Below are 22879 nucleotides of genomic sequence, written 5' to 3' on the forward strand. Positions count from 1 at the left end.
ACGTGTGACTGTCCTGGTCCCCCTGGGGAGGGAGATAAGATCAGACGGCCACACAGAGAATGAGAAGGGAGGTATAAACACGCCAGGATGGCAGCGGATGTGACTACCAGCGGGTGAGCCGCAGAGCCCGGCTCTGTCTGAGCCAGCCCTCCAGGGAAGGGCAGGGTCCCCACAGCAGAGCCAGGCCAGGCGGGCGGAGGCTGTTCTGGGTGAGATGCGGGTTCGGGGGCACAAGGGCCGCCACTCCCGGGGCAGGCACCACGCAGGCACTGTCATGCATCAGGTCATTGACTGTCACACGCACTTGACGACGATGTGAGGACTGGGCGCGCATTTTACAGGGGAGGAAACCAAGGGGCGGGAGGCGGGAGACATTCAAGGCCGAGGAGCTGTAAGCGAGGTGCCGGGAGCTGCGCCCAGGCTGTGGACAGGCCTCCACCCTACGCCGCACCCCGCACTGGAGGACCGGTCAGCGATGGGATGGGGTGAGGCCCAGGGCCTGCGCAGGGCCTCTGATGGCCATGTGGGGGCGTCAGACTGCCCCATATGCAGAATGCCCGGACAAGGGAGGCCCCGAGAGGCGACTGCGGAGCCCAGACAGGGCCGGGAAATTCCTGAACTGAGGTGACGCACGGGGTGGGGTGGGGGGGACGGGGACGGACGCACGCGAGGATGGACACGTTTGCCTCTGAATCCCTTCCGCTGGCCTCCTGACACCTGGAGGGCCGCGTGCCCCACACTTAGAGCAACCCCCCCAGTTTCCGTCCCAGTCTCTGTCTCGTGACGCAGAGTCCACGACATGGACAGAGCCCAGGCTGGTCTGCTGCCCGGCCGATACGTGAAGCCGCCGGCCTTCTCGGGTCTCCTCTCTCCCTGTGCTCCTGGGCCTCGACTTGGAGACGCTGGCAGAGACACCAGACGGTGTGCTCTTTGGCTAACCGGACTCGCTTTCTGGAAAGGCCAGCCGAGCGGGCCTCTGGGGAGGCAACGTGCGTGGTGCACTGTCTGCCCTGAAGCCTCTCGGTGCTGTCCCGGGCCGGAAACCTCCAGCGGCCCCCAGTGTCGTCAGGATACCAGAACGATTTCCACAGCCTGGGCCCTCCCGAGTCGCTCAGTTATAAAGTGCTTGCTGCCGGGGGCGATGCTCTGCTCTGGTTGGGGCAGCTCGGAGCTCCCACGTGGCTCTGAGAGTAAAGGCTACGGGTCGTGGGGCTGGGCCACCGCCCTGAGGGGCGCAGGAGAGGTGCCACCGAAGTAGAGGCCACAGAAACATCATCTGTGCCCAAATGACGCTTCGTACCCCGACAGGGAGGAATCGGGGGCTAGAAATCGACTCCTCACCCCGAGGAGCCGGGTCAGCAGGAGACTGAGGCTCTGGCAGCCTGGGGAGAGGCCTGATTGTCACAGTCCTTAGTAAACATCTGTGAGCTGACTGAGAATCCGTCCCGCCCCTTTGTTAGACCCCACCCCATGGAGAGCAGAGCTCCTGCAAGTCAGGACTTCCTCCAGCATTCCGGGAATTCCGAAATTTCCCCGGATTCGCTGGGACCTTCATGCCTCCAGGCACGCGTTTCCTCTCCTCCTAGGATCAAAGCCAGACATCTTCTAAAGAGCAGTCTTGGTGAGTGCCAGTGGTGGAAATGATCAATCGGGAAAAGGCTGCTGAGGTTATTTTTCACGTGCTCGGTGTGTCACAGGTTTACCAGGAACCTAGGCTGGCAGCAAAAGATTGGCTTTTGAAGTCCAGGGTGTTCTCTCAGCGGGAGGGGCAGCCGCCCGGGGTGGGGGTGGGGGGGTACGGCTGGTGGCTGGGACACTGGCTCAGAAGCAGAACCCCTCAGGTCTTCAAGCCAGCTGCGGGGTCTCCCAGCCAGGGTGGGGGCTGGCTGTCGCTGTGGACAGGAGCCTGGCGTGGGGGCTTTGGTCAGACCTGGCCTCTCGCAGTCTAAACCCCCATGGTTTTCTGCCCTCCAGAGAGCCATTTACGTCACATCAAGGGCTGCCTCAGCCTCCTGCGTCTGGGCACAGGCGCATCTCAGGACTGCCTAGCACCCCGAGCTTGAGAACGGGGCTCCTGGGCCGGCATGGGAAGGTAAACACTCTGCCATCTGGAACGCCACGTGCAGCCCCAGCCACCCCTCCCCTGCCTGGCACACGCTGTTCAAACAAGGGGGAACCCCGAAGCAGGGAGAATCCTCTCCAAGTCACCTGTCTGGCTTCATCCGGGAGTCCCAGACACGGCACGGGCGCTGGGACAAAGTGGGCACTGACCATTGGGAAGAACGGACTGGAGAGGAAGTGGCGCTGACAGAGGGGAGACAGTCACTCAGCGACCACCGAGGCCCAGTGACGAGCCAGACGACGACGCTCCCCGAGATACAGCGGGGGTGCAGCCGAGGCCTTGTCTTAAAGCCCCAACCTCTGCTTCACAGGCTGTGCAGGCCCCCATACCCCCAGGACATGAGGCTCCCCCAGGGCCAACAGAGAGAGCGGCCCCTTCAGCTCCAGGAGGAAAAGAAGACTTTTTCTTTGTTGACAGCGAAGTCTCCAGACCCCCACGAGTGCCTGGCCCACCCTCCCACCGCTGCCACACTCCTCTCCTGATGAGGCCTCAGACTGTGCCGCAGACTTCACACACCCTGGGATCCTTCCCGAGGGCCCCTGTGCCCCGCCCCCGCTGGGAGCCCCTCCACCCGCCTGGACTGGGCTTGCCCCCGCCCTGGCTCTGCCTCTCATTTCTCCCCAGGGCCCCGGGGCAGCCTTCTCACTGGTCTCCCCTCCTGGGTCGTGCCCCAGCCCCCTGTCCAGGACCCTCCACGACTGGGGCCAGCTGCCCTCTCCAGGCCCCCAGGGCTGCTGCCCCCCCTCCCCGCCCATCAGTCCTGCGCAGGCCTAATTCCCGCCTGGAGTTCGGAGGCCTCAGCGTCAGGGTGACCTCCTGTTCGAGTCCCTGCGCCTCCAGAGCACCCTCGCGTTCTAACTGCATGCCACGCATCCTGCGTTGTCCCCGTAGCCCACACAAGCTCCCAGGGCGCAGGGACCCCGTGTGTCTTGCTTTCTGCCCGGCCCAGCACATGGCACGGGTTCGGCGGGCACCATCTGACCGATGGCCCGATGCTCTGCCCTCGAGTCACCCTGAAGGGCCCCCCACAAAGGGCGTGCTCTCGCCAGGGTCAGAGTGGAGTACTGGCCGTGCCTGGCCCCTTCCTCTTGCGCCACTCCTCCTCTCCTCCCAGAGGAAGGGCTAACAAAACGCAGGTGCGGCAAGGCCGGGAAGGCTGGGGGAGACGTGGTCACAAGACCACGGGGGGAGAGGGAGGGGCCGGGCAGACACAGTGTTTGCAAGGTGCCTTCTCCAGCTGCTCCAGGCCTAGCCACCACAAGACGAGAGGACGGCCCAGCCCTCTCTGCTTGAGGGAAGTGCCTCCTCCCTCCCCCCCAGGTGACTCAGCAGTCCTTGGAGACGGGTGACAGGGAGCTCACACCCTGCCTGGCCCCAGCCCCACATGGCCGATAAGGGGACAGGGCAGGCCGAGTGTTGGCCTGTGTAGGGCCCGGACTGGCCAGCACTGGCCACAGGCTAGGATCTCCCCTCGCAGCCCCTCTGGCCAGAAGCCACAGGCCTGAGCCCCCTCCTGACGCCCTGCAGGGGGGACGCCCTGGGGGGGACAGTGGCCTGGGGTCAAGGTGCCACAGCTCCTAGTCCCGACTTCTCAGGGGACTCCGTCCCAATTTTCTTGTCTATGACACCAGAGTGTTGGCCCAGGTTCAACTCTAATGATCGCGCGGTCCTGGGATTTCCATCAAGAAGCCGAGTTCCCCCAAAAGGAAGCAGAAGCGCTTAACAAAAACTGCCCCCCACTGCCGCTCATGGCTGACCAGCTCCCATTAACCACCAGAGTCTGGGGAGGAAGTGGGCCCCACAGGGCGCGGAGGAAGGCCGGCTTCTAGTCGACGCACGTATGGCAGGCAGGCAAGGCAAGTCGGCTGGAGCCAAGAAGGGGTCACAGAATCCCCATCTTTACCGTTTCCAGGAAACGCAGCGGAGACTACATGGTTCCACGGAGCTGCTGCTTGCCGGCCCTTCTGTCATCCTTGAAAACCCCAAGGGGAAGGGACAGAGCCAGCCAGGACCTCCCACACCCACCTGGCCCAGCCGCAGCCTCTGGGCGGGTGTCCCCACTTTATAAACGGGACAACTGAGGCCCCAGGAGGTGACGGACCTGCCCAAGGCCAGGCAGCCTAGTGTGTGTGTTTGTGTGTGCGTGTGCCAAGCCAGACAGGAGGGTAACCTGGTCCCCAGTGTCTTAAATCCCCCGCTCCAGAGGCTGTCCCTGCACCCCTCTGGCTGGCTTCCTCATTTCCAGACACCAGCTGGGCTGCAGGCGCCGGGGAGACGAGGGGCTGACTAATAAGGAGCCCGGGTCTGGGGGAGGACTGGGCCGCAAACCTGCCCACCCGCCCAGTGTGGGGCCACATCCCAGGCCCCCAGGGGCAGGCCTGATCCAGGCTGGCGCCCTGGCTGCACTGAGGGTTTTTACCAACCATGGAGATGCCAGCGATCGCGCGAGGCCTATCTCCCAGGAACAAATCGCCATCTGGAACTCTCGCCAGAGCACAAATGCCTAGGTGTAAATCGGCCTCATGCATTTTAATTTTTCATCTTGGGGACGAGGCAGGAGGGCTGTGTGTCACACAACCAGGAAAATCAATTTCAGATGAAAATTTATAAAAAGAAACACCCAACCCACAAACAAATGGAGTGATAAATCTCCCGGGTCCTGCGTGTGGGGTGCACAGGGCGGGGGAGTGGGGAGAGGTGCGCCGCTGATCTACGGTCAGGGTGTCACACACGTGTGTGCAGGAATGATAGGGCGGTTCTGCAAACTCATCCTCTCTCAATGCCAGAGCTGATGCAAGAGTGGCCCTTCAGGAAGAGACGGGGAAATAGGGCTTGGAAATCCCGTGAGGTGCAAAGCTACTTGGCCCCTGGAAGGCACTGGAACCACCTCTGCTTCAGACACGCAAGGGGCTCTGGGCACCTGGGCACAGGTCTCAATGAGGGGCCACGGGTACCCCAACGATGACGAGCGAGGGTGACCAATCTAAAAGCCCAGAGCCCCTGCCTCCTGGAACACGGATGCCGTCTCCCCCATCTCTAGACCCCTCCCATTTTTAAAGGCCTAACGAATGAGAAGCCACCTCTCCCAGGAAGCTCTCCTGATTATCCATTGCCTGCTTCGTTACCTAGGCGACAGTTACAGGGCCGCCTCTCCCATCACACTACTGGCACCTCCTCTCTCACCCACCTGTCCCCTTCAGACCTCACCTGGGCCCAGGCTTGCCCGAGCCGTGTCTTCTGTTCCACAAAGGCGCCCACCTCAGCGCCCCTGCCCCAGACCTCCCCACAGCTGGTCCCCTCCTCCGAGGACCTGGCCCTGACCCACCCGCCAGTCGCCTCTGCTATGGCCTACCACTCATCGCTCTGGAGAGGCCTCTTGTTTGTTTGTTTACGGCCCTCTTTCCCGCACCTCCTTCCTACACCGTGAACTTGAAGGGATGGACCCTGTCCCTGCTGTACCCCCATTCAGAACAGCGCCTCAGGCACAGGAAGTGCTTAGTGGACACTTAGCGCCCGTGGAAGGAACTATCCCCCCGAGGTCAGACCTCATCCCACCACTCCACGGTGGCTAAGCTCTGGGAGGGCAGTGGACTGGGGAGCTGGCCGGACGACAGCACCCCTGAACCCCTAACCTTCCTTTTGTCACTCGTGGGAAGTTCAAGTCAGGCCAGCACCGGCCAGAGGCTGCAGTCCGGTTCTCTGTTCTCCGCCCAAGGCCTGCCCACAGCTGGCTCCCTCACTAGAGAGCAGAGGTTCAGGGATATTTGCAAAGAAAACACATCTGAGCCAGCCAGGCCCGGGCTGGCTCGCGTCCAGAGGACCCTACTCCTGGAGGGGGTGGTTTCCTATAGACAGGAACCCCCATGAAAGCGATGGGCCTGCGATTTGGGAGGACAGGACACAGGAAAGAAAGGCTGATGGGCAAACAGGCTTTGAAGGCCAAACGGAAACGGCCCGAAAACAGGCCGGGCTGGAGCCGGGAGGGGGAGGGCAGGCGCCCAGGTCCTCCCCGGATGGACGGCCGGGAGGACACGGCTCCGGGCAGAAGCTCCGAGTGAGCACGCAGGAATGTGCCCTCACCTGGCTCCACTGCTCGCCTGTCACACCAGGGCGGTGACAGCAGGCTCGGCTGACACTGACTCACGGCCACCGAGACCAGTTTCTTCAGGTGTGGCTACCAGAAGCCCCTGGGCAGGTCACGGTCCCGGGACAGCACGGGGCGAGCCAGGGAGGGGTGAGGCTCTCGGCCCCGCAGACCAGCCCCGTGTTAGGTGCTGGGCCACTGTCAGACGCCGACGCTGTCACCCTGCATGACTGCCCCCTCGTCTGCGCCTCACCCCATTCGTCCAGGGGCACCTGCCCTTCTGAGCTGCAAAGTCGGTCTTGGAAACTGGGAGCTGAAAGAGTCCCACCTCAGCACAGGTGGGGAAACCAACGGGGCTGAGGAGGAGGGAGCTGCCAGGGCCAGGAGGGCAGTTCCAGATGGTCACCGGGGCCAAGCGCTCCTGTCCCTCAGCTACCATCACCCGTTTCCCTTGTCAGGACGCGCATTCAGGCCTGACGCACACGCACGTCACCACTCATGCCCCAGCGATGGGCGAGCACCCCAGGCGGGCCAGCTTCCAGGGACCTAGCTCAGGCCACAGACGGAGAACAGCAGGTCTCAGGGGCCCTTTCCCCTCCCCATGGCCCATCTTCATTCCGGCAACACCATCCAGGACAGCCTCGCCTCCCCACCCCAAACACACCCTGTCCCCAAACACGAACTTCCTGGCAGCAGTGCTGGGGTGAGCTGAGTGGCGCAGGGCCTGGAAGGTGCTCGGCGTTCAATATTTGTGGAGATAATAAATAAATACCTGTGGAGTGTGCACAGGCCCCGCCCTCTGGGAGCTGTGGGAGAACACACGTCCCTTAGTAACAAGCCAGAACAAGGGCACCCTTGAGGTCCCCAGGCAGAGCAGGGGACACGGGGAGTGGAGGGGCCTGGACCGCAGCACGGGGAATGGATCTGGCTCTGTCCCCCGGCTGTGACTTTCAGCAACAATGGGACCCCTCCGAGCCTCAGTCTGTCAACTGTAGAACGGGGTGATGACGACGACGTGCTGTGGGACGCGGGTGTGAACGTGCTGTAACACACACACGCTCTACACATCTGAGCCTGCCGCTGACCACGTGACACATGTCCCAGGGACAGAGTGAGGCCAGGAGGGCCATGGCAGGCAGCTCGAGGTGGGGTCCACGGCTCGGGAAGCTTCAGCAGCAGGGACCTGCAGGTGGCCTGGACGACGGGGCAGTAAGAATGGCAGTGTTTCTGGAGTAGAGGAGTCACGAGACCCTTCCTGATGAAGGGGAACGCCACCTCCCCGGGCAGCCCTCCCACGGGGGATCCGTGGCTCCGCGCACACGTGACCACACACGGGGCAGGCACACAGGCTGCTGTGCCAGCCCTTCCGAGATCAGGGACGGGCTCACGCTGCCAACGCATCTGCTGCTGGACGGTGGGGACACAGTTCTGAAGCTCTGCTGGGGGGAGGAACGAGGGACCGAGGAGTAAAAGGACTCAGTTTGAAGGAAGATGGGGAGAAGCCCTCAGGTCCATCAAGGTCAGTGCCCGGTGCACGGCTGCTACCAGGTCACCTCCTGGGCGACCACGATGGTCCCCCGGCTGCCCCTTGTCCTCCTGCTGCTACCCAGACAACGAACCCAGCCCCTCGGCCGGCCCTGAACGCCCCCGAGCGTCTTTCTGCCCTCCATCCTGGCTAATGCAATTCTGCCCGTACCCCCCCCCCCCAAATCCCCCTTTCCGCCTGGAGTATTGGCCTTCTCCCCATCCTTCCACATGGCGCCAGTGTGCACCTCCCCCTGGAAGCCCTGCTGACGCTCTGTGCGTGAGGGATTTACGGGCCACACGGGGGTCTCGCTGCATCTGCAGAGATGGGTGTGCAATGCCAGCTCAAGGCACTCCTCAGTGAGGCCTTTTTATTTTCCCTTTTGCAGGCGGAAAGCAGCCCTGCCCTCCTGTCTGGCTGCCCTCCTCCCCGGGTCTTGCTTCTCAGTTGTCACCGTGGGATATATGTCTGGTGTTGCCACTTTCTGAGCCAGGAGCTATAAGAATATTCCAAGCCCCCTGCACGCGATGAAGATGGTCTAGCAGCTGGGGCAGCTTCCACTCCCCTGGAAGGATGACTCCTCGGACAGACTCCTTGGTGTCTGGGCTCCTGGACGAGGGGTAGGAACACAGCAGGGCAGGCCGGCAACCCAGGGGCCTTGCCGCAGCTGCCTGCCTAGGAAACCCTGCGTCTTCTTTTCCTTTCTCCTTCCTACGTCCAAGTTCCCAGCCGACGTCCAGGTCATCTCCTGTGACTCATCCCTGGGTTCTCCCTACAGGGCACTTGTCACAGGACCCTGTGCCACCACACTGGCCCCATTTCAATCACTGAGCCACCACTCGTGTCTGGGACACTCTCCTGCCCTGAGCCAATCCGCTCTCTTGGGATGGGGCTGAATGTTTGGGGTCAAAGTCAGATGGCCAGATCCCTCATTTCAAGAACGTTCCTCTTATTCATTCAACAAACATTTGTTAATTGTATGTGCCAGGTAAGTAGAGGGAAAAAAGAGGAATCATATAAGCATGTCAAGAAATGATAATACAAGGTCCTACAGGGAGAAGCGTCTGCCTCCTTGTGGAGGGAACTGGGGAGGCTCACAAGGAGACGACCCTGGACGTGGCTTTGAAGGATGGGCTGAATCTGGACGCAGGAAGGACAAAGGAGCATGACTCAAGGAAAGGCAGAGACAAGCGGACACGGGGCTCTGCACCAACGCAGAGGACACAGGAGCTGAAGGCCCGCTGGCTTGGAAACAACACCCGGGACGGGATTCTGACATGTCTGTAGGAAGACGTGGGGGTCACTAGCAGAGGGTAGAGACGGGAAGGAACGTGCCTCCAGACCTAGAGAGCTGCCTGCCTCTTTCTACACAGTCGGCGGAATCGACACGGGTCGGGATCCCGCTGTGGGCTTCCCGGGCTGTGGCACCCCCGAGGCTCAGATGGGCAATAGCGTTTTTTTTGCGTAAAACCCGAATGTAAAGCCGGTTGTCAAATTCATGGTCAACAGTGCCAACGGAGGAGTGCCTAGCAGTCACCAGCTCTTAGGTCACCAAGGTGGGAGACAGGAATGAGGGAATGGCTTCCGCAGAGTTCCAGATTGTTCCACAGCACTGTGACTAACAGCGGCCGGGTGGGGGGGCCCGCTCCCAGCACAGCGACCCACAGGTCAACTTGGCCAAGTGCACCTGTCCTGGTTTCCCACTGACTTCAGCCATTAAGCTGGAGGCGAGAGCTCAGGGAGCATGAAACACACGTGCCCAAGAGCATCTCCCCCCAAAGACTGAGCTGAACACCTGTATCAGATAAGGACGAGGCTTTAAGCCTGTGTGGACCCTACGCGTTTCCTACGGCTGCCATAACCAGTTACCACAAACCCAGTGACTTAACACAAATTTCCTAAACACAAAACAGTAGACAACACGACATTAAAGGAACACAAAAATCTTGAAGAGGTCAGAAGTCTGACACGGATCTGACTGGGCTAAGACCGAGGTGTTGGCAGGCCTGCGTTCCTTTCTGGGAATTCTAGGGGTTTCCTGCCTTTTCTGGCTTCTAGAGGTGCCCGCATTCCTTGGCTCGCGGCCCCTTTCTCTGTCTTCAGAGCCAGCAAAGGCAGGCCTCTCCTGCTGCCTTCTCTCTGGTTCTCTCCTCCACAGTCACATCTCCCTCCAACCACAGCAGGGAAAGGATAGCACCTTGAAGCGCCCTTCTGATTAAACCAGGCCCACCGGATAACCCAGGATGATCTCTCCATCTCCAATCCCATTAGCAAGTCCCTTGTGCCAAGTAAAGTAACAGAGACACAGGGTCCACAGATTAGTGGGGACATCCTTGGGGCAGGAGCTACAGTCAGTTCTCCATATTTATAGCAGTTCTGTTCTGTAAAGACGCCACAGACACTGAATTAGCGAATATGGAACCACTGCTCCTGGGGGAATATAGGGGTAGGTTCCTGCGAGCCTCTGGTCACAACATTTTCGTCAACCGATCAACATGTGACCTTGTGTTCTGTGTGTTTCTCTTTAAAGACGCCTCATTTAATACACACTGGTGACTCACACTGAACTCAAGGCCAGCAGCCCTGTAACTCGTCCTGCACGAAGCTCATCTCACAACCGTCTTTTCTCTGTAAGATGCATCCCAGCCTGCCTGTGCGGAGGAACACTGCACAGCACTGCAGCTCGACACTAGGGGGCCATTTCAAACAGCAAAATCACCCATAAAAAGCACGAAAAGGCAAAAAACATGGCACTAAGCAGACTGTGAAAAGGACATGTGTTTACAGTCTGAGCTGAAATGAGAAGGCGGGGCATCGCCGTGCTCCAGCTCAGCTGGAAACCAGCGCATCGGGAGACTCAAAATCTTTTGCTGCTCTGCACGTGTCTGCACACGTCTGCAAAACTGCCACAGCACTGATTTGGGAGTTACAAATAAATTTCAGTGAGTAGGTGAAACTGCACATACAGAATCTGCAAACCGTGAGGATCGACTGTAAATACTGGCCGGAGTGGCCCCTTGGGACAAGGCGGATGCCAGGTGCTGCCTGCTCAGTCTCAGTGGAGACAAAAACTGAAAACACGGGTTCTAGAGGAACTGACAGGCTGGGGAAGAAATTCACTCTGCGAGGACACAAGGCAGAAACAGGGCCTGGGCACTAGCAGTGGCTGTGGCCTTCCTTGGATTTCTTGATGGCCCATGCCCCCCTGGACCACACAGAGCTGACCCCATGCCCAGGGACCCCCTGTCCTGGGCTCTCAGGCCCCCCACACAGGCAGTGCAGCAGGGCACAGCTGAAACGTCTCCCTTTACGAGCGCTCAAACACAGGACTCCCGCCAGCTTCGAGTCTGGGACTTTAAGTCACGCAAAGCGAACAGGTTGTTTTTTCCAGGCTGGTACCACTGAAAGCCTATATGGTTACATCAAACAAAGGACGACTCTAGAGAAACTCGGACACGTGCCCGGGCGGCATGGACAAGACTGCTCGCTGCCACATCGTTTGAAAGAGTGAAAACTTGGAAACATCCTCAACTCCCACTGGCAGGGGACGGAAATGTGCTGCAGTGTAGTCACCCAGGGAAAGCTACAGAGTGCGCAAATAAACAAGAGCCGCACGTGTGAGCGTGAACAAAACGCACCAACAGTGCTCAGCAAGAAAAGCAGGTGACACACAAAAACAGCCACGCAATACCATTCACGTGAGGTGTCACCTTGCACAACAGTGCATTTTTCTTAGTGATAAATCCCTGTGCGGGGAGGTATAAGGGAGGCAGCTTCGACCCTAACTGCATTGCTCCCTTTTAAGCTCTTGCGGGCATCTGGCTATCGGCTGGTCGTTATCTCTTTCTACATCTGAGACACTTTATAACACAAACTTCACGTGCCTGGAAAGGGATGTGCCCCTTTAGGACATACTGGCGCCGACCGGCTCGCGGGCCTGGTGAGCGCATGTGAATTAGCTAAGTGGAAACTCCTGGAAGGTCACCTCGCCTCCAGTCTCTGCCGCACTGGGCGGACTCCTGGGCTCAGACTGGGCAAAAGGTCCCTCTCCTCCCTGCTCCTGAACAAGCACCTTTTCCTTCCAGGTCCCAACACACCCCCATCTCCATGGTTTCTCACTTAAGACTCCCACCCAGTCCAGAGGTGGTGGAGGGACCCTCCTCAACAGAAGAGCCCGCCAGTGCCTTCTGCCCACCCTGTGCTGTGGTGAAGGGGCTCGGGGTGCTCTGGGGCAAAGCAGGAGCCTGCTCTGGGGGGCTCGGGCTCGGAGAGAACACTCAGCCGCCCCCGAGTCCACTGGGGAGAAAGGAACTATGAGGAACCTTCCAGAGAGCCCCGAGAAACACACGCGACTCCTCCACTGTGAAGCAAACGTGTCAGAGCTGGGGGAGAAAGATGATCCGCATTCCACGTCCCGGACCTCAAAGCCGAGCTCTGGTGTGCCTCACGGGCACACGTGTGCGGGCCTGAGCCAGACCCCCACCGGCAATCAAGGGGGCCCCGGGGCAGCTCAGACTCCCCGAGGGTGAAATGCTGACTTCACGGGGCAGCAAGAAGCAAGAGACCAATGCACAGCAAGGATTCTGACCCTCCGACGAAACGCCCCAGGGAGAGGAGGCAGAGGTAAAGGCCATCCTAGGCCGGGCGGGTTAGGTCAGGAGATGGAGAAATCCTGTCCGTTCCCTCGGCTGCCCTCTCCCGAACCACAAAGGCTGGCCTTGAAGGGCCACAGCCGCCCGCCATCAGACAATCACGGCTCTGACGGGCTGAGGCCGGCGGGTGGGTGGACGCGTGGACGCCTGCCCGTCTGCCCGAGGCAGCCGTGGGGCCTCGTCATGGGAAGGCGGGTGGCAGGGGAGGAGGAGGGGCCTTGGGGGTGAAAAGAGCCAGAAGCTCCCAGTTTCTTTCCCGAAGGGGCTTCCTAAGAACACAGTCTTCGCTCACTCCTGAGGCCAAGGCCCATAATCGTCAGTCGGCTGTCCGCTCGCGACGAGGTAGGGCTGGACAGGGCTGTGCCGGCGAAAGATATCGGAATTATCGGCCAAGGCGGTGCCTGGGCACTAAGAATATTGACTGTCCTGTCCTGCCTCTCCCCAGATGCTCGGGAAACTCACCCTCACCCCAAGGCTCTGTCTTCTGAGCCTTAATTCTTAAGTCCTCGGGATTTCCTGATTCTCCGTGAAGGGCACGGCAGGGGTGCGGCGTTCTCCACAGCGGGGACCATAACACAGGCGCGGGGAGAACGTCATTCCTGCTGCGGTGCTCTTACAATACCCCTTACTTTACTCGGGCAAGGAGAAACTTCCAGGTGGGCTCTGTGCTGGTTCCCACGACCCTTTATCAAGGGGAACAGACCGCAGGCTCAGAGGTGAGGTGTCCAGGGAGAATCCACTACGGGGCTCTGTTCCTGCTGTCTTTGGTGGTCCAGTTACTGTCAGTTACAGCAAGGAATAACACCAAGATCCCTTTTTAAATAAATTTAAAATGTGTGCCAATTTGAAAGGAAAAAAGTCCAGTTACTTCATTGATTCAAGCTGAAGGACAGGTAGTCGGTGACGAGCCCTGGTCGTTGGCTCGTGGTACTCACACGGCGGGGAAGGCGGTGGAGTGAGCGGGGGTTCCGGCGTGGAGCTCCCTGGGCATGAGGGCGAGGACAGGGAAGGTCGGGGGCAAAGTGAGGAAGCCGGCTTCAGGTGCCCTGGGCCCAGGAGCTTGTTGCCTTTCAACACCAGCGGGACAGCTGGGGACCACCACCTACGGGGTCTGAATGCCGTGACTGGGGACGTAGCTCTGGAGGACAGGGGCACGAGGGGTGGTGGGTGCTGGGAGGTAAGTGAGGTCCTGGAGGGAGGAGGCCCAGAGGAGGAACGGGAAGTCCACAGAGAGAAGCACTGGGACAAGCGGGAGGGGGAGGAGGGGAGAGAGAGGGCCTGCGGGCGACTGAGGGAATGAGCAAGGAGGCAAGAGAACAGCCAGGTGTGGAAGCCAGGGAGGGAGCGGGAAGCCGGGGCTGTCAACAGGACCGAGGCTAACGCTGCTCAAGTCCTCGCAGCCCACTGGGCCCGGGGCGGGGGGCAGGTTCCCGGGGGCCAGGGAGCAGGCCAGCTGGGGGAGAGTGGAGCCGAGGGCAGACCGGGCAGCTCCGGGTAAGTTTCAGCCTGGCCGCGGCGTCCAGGTGACAAAGACTGCCCGTGACACAGGTCAGGCCTCTCTGGCCCAGCCAAGTGCAGGTCCCTCTGGGATGCAGCCCCCGGAGCCCCCTGAGGCAGATCCTAAGCTGAAGGGAACAGCCTCTGAGCTTTGACTTCTTTTTTAAACCAGTCAGACCTGTTCCCAACCCAGCCCTCCAAGGCCTGGCCTGCCGTCTCGCTTCCCTGGGCTCTGCCAGGGCCTGAGCAGGAGCCAGGCAGGGGCTGGGGCCGAGCTGCCCCGTCGCCGGAGAGCCCACTCCCACTCTGAGAGGGAGCCCACCATGTACGACCCAGGGGGCCCCAGGCCTGTGACTGTCGGAGGAGAAGAGCACATTCAGTGCGAGGATGAGCTTGGCACGTGGGCCGTGCGCAGGAGACTGCTCGGCCAGATGCTCCGAGGGTGGAGAAGCACTTCCAGCGGGTGGTCACGGGAGAAGGCCAGGATAAAGGGAGGTACACACGGGGCTCTAGAGGGCAGGGAGGGGACAGAGACCGGGCTGGGTGGGGAGGAGAGAGGAGCACCCTGCTCCCATAGAAGGAGGTGGGAAGGTACACAGCAGCCGGGGCAGACCGGTCAGACTCGAGTGTGCTGCCCACAAAGGAGGAGGGTGGGAATTAAAGCTGGGACCAGGGTGGTGCCCCGGAAGGTCCTGAATGCCAGGGTGGGCTCAAACGGCACCCCAGGTCAGCCGGGGCCATTCTCATCACGTGTCCAGGCCTGTTTCTCCAGGTGCGCTGACGAAACCGCTCCGCTTGTCCACTCACAGCCCACGGCGCAGCCATTTGCTCACTCGTGTGCGGGGGCAAAGGTCCCTCCGTCCGTCCAATACTTACTGAGTTCCTGGGCCAGGCCAGCGGCCAGGCTCAACACCGGGCAGACAGCAGTGGGCAGAAAACACAGGCCTGCCCACAAAGAGTTTATAAGCCAGCGACAAAGACAACTCAACAGTCACCCAGGTCAGTCTCAGTCCTGGACTGGGAAGGGGCTACACAGGAGTCCGTGGACCTGGGATCTGAGGGATCAGGGGCCGGCAAGACCCGTGTGGAAGGGCAGAAGGGACACACCGAGGGTGAACGCATGTTCACCAGGCTGAGGGCAGGAAGGGCTCGAAGGGCCCAAACAAGGGCCACTGCACTGGGTGGGCGGTGTCACACACCGGGCATGACGCCCGCCGGAGGGCTTTCATGCCCAGGTGTGGAAATCCAAGCAGCCGAGCGGGAGCCCTTTCCAGAGCGGGCCGCGGACGGATGCTGAGTCAGGCTCTTCGGAGGAAATCGCACGTCTGTTTTCCTGCTGTGGTTGGAGGCTCCGCGTGACCCCACTCCAGGGGCCCAGTCAGCAGGTTTTTCTAGGAGCAGAGTGGAAAAGGAAGACCATGCCGTCCTCTGGGAGCCTGTGTTCGCAGAGCCCTGGTTACTGCTTAATGGGAAACGAGTAGAAACGCCCCCAAACTGCAGCGCTCAGAAGAGGCTGCCAAATCCAGCCTTGTGAAAGGAGAGAGGGACAGAGAGCGAGGAGAGAAGAGAGCGACCAGCTGCTGCCCCAGCCTCACACAATCTTCCACCCAGCTCTCCAGGGACAGCTTTGAAAAAGAACAGGAAAAGCCGACCCTAACACTCCACCAGGCGCATTAAAAAGCCATGGGGTTTGAGCACAGGGGTGAAGCCGCCTCAATAGGTGTTCCTAACCCCCCGGGGCGATAAACGCCTGTGGCTTGGCAGCTTCCACATGGAACCCTCCAGAAGGCTCAGAAACCTCGCCCGCCCTGGAAATCAGAAAGAGAAGACAATTTGCCGTTCCTCCTACTGCAGCCCCCGAAATGCAGGGGCCTCTGAAATCCTACAGAGGAAGCTGGCTGCACGCCCCAAATTAAAAAACGACGATTCCCCAGACTGGATCACTTTCAAAATACTGGTAACAACTGAAGAGAAGGAGAAGGGCTGAGATAGGGGCCAGGGCAGAACTAACTAGCCCATGTCCCTGGATCAAAGGCAGTGGGACACACGTGCCAGAGGCAAATGGCAGGCCTCAGCGGGTCTGGCCAGGACCTGAAGTTCTTCCTCTGAGGAAGAAAGTGAACAGACGCACACACCGACAGCTGAAGGGCAAACCAGCGCAGGCCCCCAGTGTCCTGTGCGCTCAGATGTGGGTTTCCCGAAGGGAAGGCTGGGTGGACAGGCGGGTGGGTAATAGCACGATTTTCTCTGTTCGCTTGCTAAGTCTTTGACAGTTCTGGGCCTCAAAAGCGTGACACGCCCCAATTTCTGCAACTGAACAGGGAGATACTGTGAAACGCCTAACCACACAGGCTGTTATTAAGTGGCACATGGAATATAATTAAGTATCCTACAGCTTTGCCTTAAAACACACCCAGATCAACAAGGCGATTAGCTCACACGGCGCTCGACTGGTCTTTAATAAACACAGGACTGTGAGTCAGAGGTGAACTTGCGGCCTAATGTACCATAGTCACGGGGCAGCAGAGTCAGAGTACGGTGGCCCCTCAGTCCTGGTGTGTCAACAACAAGAAGATGCAGGATGCTGCTGGTGACGGAGAGCCTCGGTGATTATGCACAGCGCGTCCTGCCCAGGCGGTCAGGCTGACCCGGTTTGCAGACAGGCCTGGGAGTGCCGGGGTTAAGGAGGCCCCGGGTCCTTTGGAGAAGGGCAGTCTCAAACTACTTCTTGTAGCTCCACAGTCCAGCCTAACACACCGGACTGGTCACTCCACCCGACAAGCTAGTGATGGCAAGTCAGACAAGCTAGTGATGGCAAGTCAGGAGAGCGATCCAGCCCGTCCACTGATGGAGCAGGATGGGAACACCTCTGCCCAGGGGCCTGCAAGGATGTTACTAGTTCAAGGGTCTTCTTATAGAACGAGTCAGCAAAGTGGCTTCCTATATGAGGGGGACTTAACCCAGTTCCCATCACACGTGGACATCACAATGGCCCTTCCCACGTCGGCTGCCCCAAGTAGATGGTCTTCCGGGGGTCAGCCCCCAGCTGCCGAGCTCAAGGGCCTGGGGCTGGCACACCCCTCTCTCCACACCTTGCCTGTCACCTGTCCTTCCCAGCACATGGGTCCCACACTCATATTCATGCTGAGGCGAAGGGGTTACTAGTTCCAGATTTTTGTTTCTTAGGATCGTTCCACGTTTATTACTTAACAGCACTTTGTTAAGTTATTACTTTGTTATTACTTAACAAGCACTTTGCTAGGAAATGAAAAGCATGATTCCACAAAACGAGGTTTAAAAAATAGGTCAGAGCAAGCAGAATCTGGGGACGTTCCAAAACGCCAGCCACCGCCCCCAGTGACTGCTTACTCTAACAGGTCGGGGTTCTGGGTCCCTCAGCCCGCACCCACCCACCCCCCGCCTCTCACAGGAAGTTCGATCTTGCCTCCCCAGCACACACCCAGGGCCTCCGAGCATCCAGCAAACTTCAACGCTATGGGATATGGCGGGCGTGAATTTTCCTCCTAGCTCAGACAGAACCAATCTTTCAGTTCAAACTCTCTCCCTCCTTTCAGGCGAAAAAAAAAGAAAAAAAGGTCAGGCCAGCATTCCAGGCCGCTGCCAGCTCCGTCCCTAGTTACACTCTCCAATCTCCACACACGAGAATTATCAGGAAACCAGCCAGCAGTTTAGGTCTGGAAATTAACGTCACCCGAACACACACCACAACGGGAAGTGAACTTCTGAGCCTGGGTCTTACCAGCAGGGTTCCTTTTACCCTCCTTGGTTCCCCAGAAATACTCATAAAAGCATCCCCCCAACTCTAGACGTGCATAAATACCAGACGGCTATGGAGGGTGTGGGCGTCACACAGGCAGGATGGAGGGGACCAAACCACGGGCCCCAGACAGGCGCCTATTTCTTTCACTGTTTTCCTCCAGATTCGTCAACTTTCCTCAGCCCAGGCCCTCAGCCAGTCAGTGGCCAGTTCATAATAAGAAGTAAAAACTCACACCCTTCCCACTCAAGCCCAAACTGATTTAAAACAAGAAAGTTAGTCGACCAGAGACGAACCGGGGTAGAATTTGCCAGTACATGGCAGACACTGGTAACTGGTTGGTTCCCAGCATCACCTGTGAGATGAGAACCGTTTTGTTAAGGTCGCAGGCTCATCTGCTAGAAAGAGATGTCTCTATTCCGGGCTGCCTCTCGCACGCACCTCCACCTGGCTTCCATTTCTCAATTTAGAAAGGACATTGTCACAAGCCTCTGAAATCAAGAACCTGTTTCAAAGCGGGGTTTCTCAACCTCAGCACTGCTGACATTTGGGACCAGGAAATTCTTTGTTGTGGGGAGGGCTGTCCTGTGCATTGTAGGATGTTTAGCAACCACCCCTGGCCTCCACCCACTCGATGCCAGTAGCATCCTCTCCCCAGGTTATGACAACCAAAAACCGTCTCAGACATTGCCAAATGTCCCGGGGGCGGGGGTGCAGGGGGTGGAGAGGACAGAGGGAAAGGTTAGTAAGCCCTGGTGGAGAGGCACTGGCTCAAGATTACACCTTCTTAAAAATACCAGGGGCCAGGACACTCTGAGGTTCTCCTAAGGGCTTAGAGGGGGGGCTTGGGGTCCGTATGCTGCATTTTACGTATGCATCCATCTGTGTACACCTGGGTATGTGTGTTTTGAAAACTAGGAGAAGCAGGCAGCTACCACAAGAATGGCCCAGGAGAGATTTTTTCTTGTTGTTTTGTTTTGGTGTAATTAGCCTCACTTTTCTCAAACCTTAAAGCAGAGTTTCTCAACCTCGGAACTACTAGCACTGCGGGCCAGGTAATTTGTGGTTCTGGGGGGGCTGCCCTGTGCACTGAAGGATGCTGAGCAGTGCCCCTGGCTGCCACCCACTAGATACCAGTAGCAATCCACCAAGTTGTGACAAGCAAAATGTCTCCAGATACTGCCACTGTCACCTGGAGGGCAGAACTGGCCCTGGTTGAGAACTGCTGTTCTACAGGACAATAAAAGTCCCCAAGTCCTTTTGTGGGAAAAGGGGAGTGCATTGACGCTCAGGCCAGAGGAGAGACCAGTTGAGACCAACTGGTTTAAAGCACATTGCCTGTTCACATGGTGGAAACTCAACACATACTAATTATTAGTACATAACGAGATATGTTACTCTTGAACAGACGACTCTATTCCGAGGGCGCAGAAGAGGATGTAAGAGGTGTTCCTAAGAACGAGAAAAGAAACGCACACAGAGATGGACACGTCCAGATAAACAAAGGAGCTGCTGGATGCCCGTGGAAACTGTTGCAGAAGAGAAAGGAACACAGCCAGGGTGAGTCTTGAGAGAACTACTCAACACAAGAGTTGATGGGGAGGCCGAGACAACCGCTCTCAGAGAAGGATGTGGCCATCAGAGCAATTCTCTGGGGCTGGGCCTCAGAATGTGGAGATAAGAAATTGATCTGAACCACCAGCTTACACTGCGCTGTGCTTTCCAGGTTTCAAGGCGCTTTTCACAGATCTGAATGCGGGCCATCCTGGTTCCCCGAGAGAGAACACTCTGGCAGCTGGCCTGAGAGGCCCGGCTGGTTCCTTTAGCTGGGTGTGCCTGCTGGGGACGGTGTGGGCCACCAGCATGGGGCCTGATAGCTGGGGTGGGGAGGGGAGAGCTTCCGGAAACCCGTCTACAGGATGGTACAAGTGGTCCAGGAATTCTTCCAAGACCTACGGGGACATTGTTCCTGTGCAGGCCGGACTACACAGGGGCCAAGACAGTGAGCAGCACCAAGGCACTCCAGCCAACCACGTGGGGGTCTGAAGCCTGCTGGGCAGAGGCTAACCCAGGGCCAGATCACTGAATTCCATCCTGCTGGGGCAAAGGGCTGTACCCTCAGCAACAATCCTAAATGCCTCTGGATTACGTCCCTCTTCCTTCAGGGTTTAGCCACCATCTGGGGTCTAGATATAGACCCAAATATCTTTAGCCCTAGACAACCAAGAGGGTCGTTACTTTTTCCCTTAAGGGCCGAAGGGCATCAGCTGTGTGTTGCTGGGGACTTACTTCTCTTCCCTCCCACTGGATCGCTCCAAATTGTGGGTAGAGTTTGGCTTGTCAACACGGCCCAAAGAACTCCGAAAATCATCGCTCGTTCCTCCGTGGAGTGTATCCACACAAACTCCACACCTACAGTTCTTAACCTGGGATGCAGGGACCAACAGGGTTCAAGGAATCTGGGGCTTCTGGGATCTGAAATTATAAACCGAATTTTGCATCTGCCTGGTTTTCTGGAGAGTGGAGCCATAGCGTTCGCCAGATTCATGAGCCACTGGGCCCGAATCTTCCAAAACACCTATACTCTCTGTCACACATAAAATGCAGATATTCTTGGATTCAGCATTCCACTTCTGGGAATTTCTCTTATAAATCCAATCCCACCTGTGAGCAAAGATATTCACTGCAGTGTTGTTTGTAGCAGAAAACTGCTGGAAACAACTTAAACATCCATTGATGGACCGGTTAAATACATTATGATACACATCCATCGATAAACCAACTAGGTAAATAAATTATGATACACTTGGTGAAATGTAATACCACGTACTCATTAAAAAGATCCCAGAAGCTCTAGGAGCATGCTTTAGTCCAGTAGTTCCGGGGGAGGGGGCGGGGGGAGGGAGGGGGTTCCCCCAGGGAAATCTGGCAGCCACTGAGACATTTGTGGGTGTCACGGCTAAGGGTGCTCCCAGCATCGAGCGGGTGGGGGCCAGAGATGCTGCTCAACCCCCCACAGTGCCCAGGACGTCCCCCCACAGAGAATGACCCCAGGTGGAGAATTCCAGCTCTACTGTGATCTCCAAGACACATTTAACGAAAAACACAAAGTCCACAGGACGGTGTCGACTCTGCTACCACTATATGTGTGTTTTTAAAGGAGAGGTGTACACGTATCCTTAAAAAGAGACCTAAGTCGCGGGTGACAGTCCTGATCGTGGGGAGAGGAACTGGAGTGGGAAACTGACTTTTCACTCTAACCTTTCAACTTTGCACCGGGTCCATCGAAAGGGTATTTTTTGCCTTTTGTTTTAAAGAACTGCTTTAGACACAAATGTTCCCTTCCTCTGCGCTCTCTGGCAAGAGTTCTGTGTCGACAGCCTCGGGACTGTTCTTCCCCTTCTCTCCCTCCCTACCCCTGCCCTGTTAGAGGGGAGGAAAGGAGGAGAGGGATCACCGCCCTGGGTCACCCCCTGGGTGCATCTCTGCTCCTCCCAGGGGTCTGCCCACCCCTCCCGAGGAGGCTGGAGCACACAGGGCGGCCAGGGCCCGAGCCACCTCGCCCGCAGCCCCTGCCCCTCCTGGGCTCTCCCCACCCCGCGGGGGACACGTGCCAACGCAGCCCCCTCGGCCGCCTCCCGAGCCAGGGCCGGGCCTGGCCCCCCACTCCGGGCCGCCCGGGGCCCCCGCCTCGGCCTCCGCTCACCTGGCTCGCCTTGTAGAACTGCTTCTTCAGCCCCGCCACCGACATGCTGCCTCCCGCCGTCGGGCCTCCCGCCCGGACCCCGCGAAGCGGAGGGACCGCTCAAGCGACAGGCTTCCGGGCGCCGCCAACCCCCCGCGCGCCTCCGCGGCCACGGTCAGCGCCGCCTCCTCCGCCCTCTCGCCAGCTCCGCGCCCGCCCCGGCGCCGCCTCAGCCTCTCGCGCGCCCGCGCGGCCAGGATATTACATGGCAACTGCACACTTCCGGTGCCGGCCCGCGCGCGCCCCGGCCCCGTCTGCGCACGCGCGCCCCCTGCCGGCCGGAGAGCGCACGCGCACTTCGCCTGCCGTCGGGAGCGGGGAGGGGGGCCGCCCCCGCCAGCGAGTGGACCGGGCGAGCCTAGAGGGGCTGTGGCGGCTGCATCGACCTCTGGAGTCCCGGAGGTGGCCCCAACGTGTTAGGAAAGGCGCTTAAACCTTTCTGGAGAGGTTGGGAGGCTGTGCTTACAAGTCTCCAGACACCTGTCTGCTAATCTCAGCTGTACCCAATTCCTCTATGCTACTTTTTTCTTTAGTCCCTCCCACCTACCGGCAACCCCGCCCCGTGTTCATCCATTCAGTTTCCCAAGTCAGACATCAGGGCGTCGCTTCTACCTCCTTTCCACTGCCTCCATTGCCCTCCCTGCCCTAAGCAGACCATTCCACCAGCCTCCTCTCTGGTGTGCCCACCTTTAGATTCTCCCCTCCGATTCACCCCCTACAAGGCAGCCAGAAGGATGCTTCTATAACAATTCAGATCACATTAGTCTCCTGTTTTTAAAGTCCACCTACTGCCCTCAGAATACACTCCCAACTTCCTAACACAGCCTACAAACTTTGCATAACTTGGCCTTGTCAACCCTTCTGACTTTGGCTCTCTTCATCTTCCATAATCCGTGATCCCTGAGCCTATGGGCCTTTGCTAACGTTGTTCTTCTCTTGCACAGTCTTCCCCAATCTTTCGCTCCATCCTTTGCACATAAAATAGGACTCTGCTTGGAATATCACCCCCTCTAGGAAGACTTCCCAGATTGATGCATGCTTACCGATCTTGATTTTTTAATCAATTGTTATTGTATTGAATGAATTGGAAATTAACAATGAATTGGAATGAGTATGTGAACCCAAAAAGAGGAACAAGAAAGTGACTAGAGCTAAGGGGCTTGCAACTTCAGTGCTGAAATCTCTGACATTTGGGTGATTGTCTGAAGCGGAAGTTTGCTGGAAGTTTCCAAATGCCTCAACAGAAGGTCCTGGACTAGATCAGAGGATTGTTTCGGCATATGCATGCCCTAGCCTCCCTCTCAAAGATCCTGATGGGGCCATTACAAATAGTTTGAAAAAACTCTCCATGTGATTCTGATGGTCACTGGTCTAAACCATTGCAGAACGCCAGAATGTCAGAGAAGGGAGGGAAAACACCTCATGGTTCGTACGGGGAAACTGAGGCCTTGAGTAAGACGTGACTTGCACAAAGTC

General features: G+C 58.3%; 1 protein-coding gene across 1 annotated transcript in view; it reads right to left on the reverse strand.

Moving 5' to 3' along the window:
* The window catches only part of SH3GL1 (SH3 domain containing GRB2 like 1, endophilin A2), a 32070-nt gene extending 10526 nt beyond the window's left edge, over positions 1-21544 (reverse strand). Inside the window, exon 1 of the mRNA XM_058537678.1 lies at positions 21365-21544. Within this exon, the coding sequence (XP_058393661.1) occupies positions 21365-21409 (45 nt within the window). The 5' untranslated portion in view covers positions 21410-21544. The remainder of the gene's footprint in view (positions 1-21364) is intronic.
* Positions 21545-22879: the final 1335 nt, after the last annotated feature.

This window comes from Diceros bicornis, unplaced genomic scaffold, assembly GCF_020826845.1.
Source record: "Diceros bicornis minor isolate mBicDic1 unplaced genomic scaffold, mDicBic1.mat.cur scaffold_67_ctg1, whole genome shotgun sequence".
NCBI lineage: Eukaryota > Metazoa > Chordata > Mammalia > Perissodactyla > Rhinocerotidae > Diceros > Diceros bicornis.